The sequence below is a fragment of the Cucumis sativus genome, chromosome 3, assembly GCF_000004075.3.
Source record: "Cucumis sativus cultivar 9930 chromosome 3, Cucumber_9930_V3, whole genome shotgun sequence".
Taxonomy (NCBI): Eukaryota; Viridiplantae; Streptophyta; class Magnoliopsida; order Cucurbitales; family Cucurbitaceae; genus Cucumis; species Cucumis sativus.
In genome coordinates this window covers 30,092,659-30,098,929 of record NC_026657.2, presented here as the reverse complement: position 1 = coordinate 30,098,929, position 6,271 = coordinate 30,092,659, and the positions used below count along the sequence as shown (strand labels likewise).

The 6,271-nt window shown below is 32.2% G+C and overlaps 1 protein-coding gene across 1 annotated transcript; it reads right to left on the bottom strand.

Moving 5' to 3' along the window:
• Positions 1-299: 299 nt before the first annotated feature.
• LOC101221682 (probable xyloglucan endotransglucosylase/hydrolase protein 32) lies at positions 300-1,778 on the bottom strand. The gene is made up of 3 exons (XM_004137794.3): positions 1,430-1,778; positions 1,107-1,324; positions 300-1,004 (listed from the first exon to the last, which is right to left on the bottom strand). The coding sequence occupies exons 1-3, from the start codon at positions 1,721-1,723 to the stop codon at positions 638-640; spliced, it is 879 nt and encodes a 292-aa protein (XP_004137842.1). The 5' UTR covers positions 1,724-1,778; the 3' UTR covers positions 300-637.
• Between the last annotated feature and the right edge of the window lie 4,493 nt (positions 1,779-6,271).

Here is a 6,271-nt window from a genome sequence, read left to right as displayed (position 1 = left end):
ATCATAGGCTTCACTTTACCCTACCTATCAATAATTGATGTTCATATTTTTATCTCATACAATATTAAAATTACATATACTGAATTTCTTTTTTAATTTTTTTTTAAAAAAGCTAAATATTATATTGAAAGCCCTTTTCTTTGTCCTCCTCCGATCTTCTATCTTTAGCCTATGGAGTTTGAGCCAAAACTTTTCATTTCTAATCAATCAAGTGAACTCATTAATCCATAGACTTAGGTCTAAATAAAAATACTTATTCAACTCATCTCATAATTATTATAATAAAATAGGACATGTCATTTTGAAATGAGAACAAAGGTAATGTAAACTACATTACACATCTCCACACAATATTTCATTTATTTTTGTTGGCATAAAAATACATTTTCTTTTTCTCCCTTTTCTAATATGAGATTTTGGACCCTATGAGGTCAACAATTCTCGTATCTGTTCCTTTTTTGTGCCATTTTTTTTCCACTTGGGACCCCCCCTCTTTCAAAATTAAAAATTTTCAAACCAATAATAAAATCACCCAAAAAAAGATAAGAAATGAAAAGAAATTACAGCAAGAATTTAATGGAGCTTTCACTTTCAGTCCATAAAAAAAGCCTAATTTCTCTTTTTGATCCCTGAAGTTCTAATGCCAACACTCTGGTGTTAAGGAATGGTCTCTCTTATTATCCCAACAATAGTTATAAACCAACTGATGGCTTTGAACCCATTTCATTGCATTTTTCTGTTGTCTAGTCAGCCCCCCTGACCGGAACGGCGACGCTGACACTGGCCGGCACCATGCCGGGGAGTATGCCGAACAACCCCCTGCTTTAAAATTTGTATACTTTGCCACGAATGGCTGATATCTGTAATCGGCTCTGTATTTTCCATCCTCTGTTGCCCATGAAGATGCATCCCAGATTGAACCATAAAGCCACATTGGCCTTAGTGGAAATGTTGTAGCGCTTTTCCTTGGGTATCTTCTGATGGGTATGTCGTCAACGAGAAATCTGAAAACAGAGATAAAAAGAAAAATGGAGTGGTTTAAACAAAACCGAACCCAGATGGATTCATGGTGAAATTGAATGATGGGGGGTAATGAGTTTACGTACATGATTTCATTTGGACGCCATAGAATGGCGTAATGGTGAAAATCTTTCGTGGGGTCAAACCAGAGATGGAATTTCATTTCTCTGCCGATGATTCGACCGTCGCCACTTCCTCTAACGTAAACATTGGTTTGTAATGTATACGGCTTACCGAATGTGGTTCCTAAGAATTCGATGTCGACTTCATCGTGGAATCCTGGGTGGGCTTCGTTGTTCGAGAGCTGGGATTAAGAAAAAGAGAGAGATGAATTTCAAAACAGGGAAAGACGAAACACAGAAACGTAAAAAAAAAAAAAGTTGAAAAACACAGGGGGATAGGGGAATACGTAGAAGGAGGTGATGACGCCGGCGGTGTAGCCGGGTTGGAGTTTGATGGAGGCGGCGAAGTAGCCGGATCGGAAAGGGCGGAGGGATTTGAAGCCGCTGCCGGTGGTGCGATCGAGCCAAATGGAAAGGGTGTTTTGGGAGAGGCTTTGGTGCTGAGGGCCCCAAAGGTTGCGGAAGCCTTTGTAGAATTCCATGGAGCGGAAGCGGGTGCTGGGCCAGAAGCCAGGAGAGGGAGGCCAGGAGGCGGCGGCGGGGGAAATGAGGAGGAGGAGGAGGAAGAAGAAGAAGGCCATGGGGAGAGTGGAAGTGGAATAGGAGAGTGAGAGTGGCAACCGGCGAGGGGGAAATAGAATAGAGAATGAGGAGATAAATAAATAAATAAGAGATAAATTGTTGCCTTAATGGAAATGTGGGTCCCACAGTTATATTTTGGCCAATTACAATCTCAAATTTCAAAAGAAACACAAAATTATAATGTGAAATCAAATATGCATTTCTCTTTTTTCTTTTTCTTTATTGGAATGCATTCAAAGGAGAAATTCTGTTTAATGGGTGATGAAACTTTCATTCCAGTCTTCAATTTGGTTTTCTATATATCAAAAAATCAAATTCTTTCTTAATATAAAGTTGGTAGCTCATCAAATTATTCTTTTGTTGACAATTTTAAACATGCATGTGAAACTAACCCTTCAAAAAATTAAAATTATCAAAGACATATTTTGTATATGGATGAATTGTGTTTCACACATATAACCTCCACATGTATTCAAATATGTCGCTTCCATTTCTTTCTAAGGTCAAATTTTTAAATTATTTTTTAAACTTGAATTATAATTGTTATTTCTAGCGAACCCTTAAATACACAACTATGCTATAAACAATCTCCCGTGGCTATAAAAATATAGATTGATTGAGACATTACTTGTATTCCCAACAAACAATCAAACCAATCTTCGAGGTGCATTCATATGAAATGCAAAGAGATGCAAAGAGAGCATATGTGTATATTTATACATGGTTGGGTTTGATGGTCATATATCTCAAAACACTTGAGTAAAAAGAAACATAAAGAAATAAAGAAATATGTGTTGAGGGTATGAGATGGAAGAGGATCTAATATTTCTTTCAAAGTCTCTCAATCTCAACCACCATCTTTCACAAACTTAAATGATAAAACATGTAACTCTGTTTGAAGAGGAAAAAAAAATAGTTTTGAAAGGGATTGGAGATGGGCTTTGCCATTAATGTCACTTTGATTCTTGTTCTTTTTTCTTTTCATATATTTTTCCTTTTCACCTTACCATGAAAAAAAATCATTTAAAGAGATAGTTACACAATCAAATTGTAAATCTGTACTAGAGATATGCTACCTTGTTCAATATAATAGTGTTTTTTTTTTTTTTTTAATATCGTTATCTATGTCCATTGAAATCCTCTTAAACTCATTCCCTTCTGTTGATAGGTACTTGGCCTTTTTACATCCTCTATGATCCATTGATCCTGTCCTTTTCATTTGACTCAACCCCATTCTTTTTAGTTAAGAAAAGGACATTCTAAGCCACTCTTTTAACTTCAAACCTATCCTCACCAAATTATATTTCAATCTATGCAATGTAATTTTAGTAATTTTATGTTAAGATATCATTTTACCTATTTTTATTTTTCAGTTTCTTTCTATTTTTATCTTAATATCTTTAACTTTCACGTTTATATTCTTTTACTTACTTTCAATCCATCTTAAATTTATATTCCAGATTTTTATTACTTGTTTACAGGAAAAGAGAGAAAAAGAACTCTACTGGATTGGTATGTAATATGAAGATTATCTAAGAGGAATAAAATTACCAACTGTAAATCTTTAATTTAATGATATTATAATATTAATTAATTAACCTTTGAGGATAGAATGAAAAAAAGATAAGAAAACAGAAGAAAATTATTAACTATAGAGTTGTAAATTTACCATATCATATAAGATTCTAATAGCGACACTAAAATAGAATATTTGAAATATATATATGACAGTTGTAAAAGAAATCTGACTATCACCTATCTTTTTAACTCTTATGATAAAATTTAACAAATTCTCATATTTTAAAATTCATCTATTACTACTCACTTTATATCTATTAAGGCAGCTGTTAATTTTGTATTTAGTTTGATGATGTTGCTGGTTGGTGGATGTTACTGTTTTTGCATTACTTTGATGATATGTTTGCCTTAATAGTTAATAAATAAAAAATAAGATAAAATCAAAATAAATAGATATTTTGAAATTACATAAATATATGTATAATAAAGTTAAAAATTGAAAGTAGGGTTTGTAAAAACAGAATTGAAATCTTATGTTTATCCAAAAGGGGTAAAATTCCTGAGTCTGTCAGGAGTGAATATATAAAAAGTAAATGGCCCCAATTCTTCTTTTTTATATATTCACATTTATATATATTTGAAGTTTTTATTTTCATTTTATATTAATCCAAATTATTCAATCTCACTCTAGAAATAAACATGAAGCAACTTGTACTATACAATCACAAACCCATGTCCATCTTTTCATCAATACTGTGGGTTCCCCAAGGCTATCTTCACTGACCCCACTTACGATTTCTTCACAAACCTATTCAATTCCTGTTTGCAACAAATAGAACCACCACGCACACGAACAAAACATAACCATCAAGTAAATATGCGTTCGTGTATCACTATAGGCATGAAGAGGTTATGTTCCCTTTCAAAGACGATCACATTCGCTACACTCTTCTCTAGACCTAAACCTATTACTATAGATGAGACAGACCAGTGTCGTGATCTACTAAAGTGGCAATATCCCAATCAAACTCTATGTTCCACTCAAAATTCCTAGAAAGCATCTACTCTAGCACAAAGCATATCTCCTTCCTACGTAACTCCTTTAACAGGAAATCAAAATATAAACTATCACAATCGAGACTGATTCACGCACTGTTATAAAAAATATAATTAAGCATTATAGATTCTGAAATTCCAAACGACTAATATGATTGTGCTTCTGCAGTATATCCTGCACCAACAAACCTAGTTATGAAATAGTGGTTGAGGATAAGATACCACGTATAGATTATTTTTATCATCGTTAGATTATCATTCTTAATTTTTAAATCTATAATACTACAACAATCTATATTAATTCCACGACCATTTTTACGTATTAAATGATATGTTATTGAATTATTAAATGTTTCTTATTCACGTTTCCCTTTTATACCAGCATAAAAAAAATACTTTATTATAGTTTCATAACATAAATGGAATCATAGTTCAATAGATGATTACATTAAATTTAATTGGGATATATATTTCATCGATGAAAGTTGACCTATTATTGATTTTCAAGTATGAATCAATCAAATTAATGAGTAACAAAAATAAATCAATCAAATCAATCAAGTTGTGTCGTGTCATGTGTGAATTTTAAATTAACCTTGAATAATTTGGATGAATACTATAACTAACACCTCAATAAAGTAAAATTAAAGATTAAATTACTAACTTTAGTTCTAAATTTCAAATCTAGGTCTACTGCTTGAGGGTTGAATTTTCAAATTTAATAACTCAACAATTTTTTTAATATATAAAATTGAGATAATGAGAATTTAAACCATATACCATTTCTCGAGTGATTTACATCAAACCAAATTCGACACAATCAACAAGTAAGACCATCAATAATTAAACAAACAAGTTAATTAAAACTTTCTTTCTACGTAATAAATAAACTACCCCATCATTAGAGGCACCAACTCAATGGTAACAACAACAGGCCAAATCTGATATGCAATTTCACTAACCTTTATAGAACAAGACATAAAAAACCCTTTGCACAAATATATCACCAACAGTGTGCTATAAGCAGTTAAGCACACTGTATGATCATGAAACATCAAATGAACAGAAATTGAATATCCTAAATCTCTCAATCATTATGGAGCGAAATTAGATAGGAGATATGAGTTATAACCAGTAACACATAGGTATGTGAATTAAATTAGATTTTTTTCCAACAAAACAATCATAATAATTTTTTTAAAAAAAAATCAATATATACGTCAATAAATGTAAATGTCCACCTCACGTGTAAATCAAGAAGAAAATAAATCCAAACCAGAACCATATATATATATATATATACTCCATGCCATATAAAAATGCACACACAATCAATCATAATGTAAATATTGTATTATAAGAATTTGATGCGGTAGGGCATCACATTATTGTACCTCACTTAATGTTAACTTGTAAGTAATTGACGGTCCCGATTTTGCCATTTTTCAACCGTGCTCACTCTGTTACTGTAGGGTCAAGTACACTGGATTCTTCAACCGAATACTTTCTTCTTCGCTTTTGCAAAACAAACGGTGCGTTGACGTATGTGTAAGGTGACAGTCACCGCCCTATATTGTCGGCCAGTCATAATTTGCCAGCTCACATCCCAGCGGGTGCATGAATTTTCCATGCTTTCACTCTCTCCCCTTATCATCATATTTCATAATTCATACCATATTTAGCTAATTCATTTTTTACTCCTTTCTACTAACCTTTTCAACTATTAAGCTCCATAATTGTAACCTATTGTCTAATAAAAACTTACATTTTTTTAAATTTTGTATTGATGTAGAATTATAATGTGAGATCAAATACTAAAAGCTAGCCATATCTTTCTACAAATTTAGACAATCCATACAATAATAGAATATTTTTTCTTTTTCTTTTCACATATAAGTTTATAAATGGAACTTGGAGGAAATTTAAAAAGATTCTTGGCTACGGCATATTTCCATAAGATTGTGATCCGTATA

Excerpts from the sequence above, each read along its gene's own strand:
- LOC101221682 (XM_004137794.3), bottom strand. The coding sequence starts at position 1,723 with ATGGCCTTCTTCTTCTTCCTCCTCCTCCTCCTCATTTCCCCCGCCGCC. Across the intron at positions 1,325-1,429 it reads GCGTCATCACCTCCTTCTAC|CTCTCGAACAACGAAGCCCA; the intron begins GTATTCCCCTAT and ends TCTTAATCCCAG. Across the intron at positions 1,005-1,106 it reads TGGCGTCCAAATGAAATCAT|ATTTCTCGTTGACGACATAC; the intron begins GTACGTAAACTC and ends CTCTGTTTTCAG.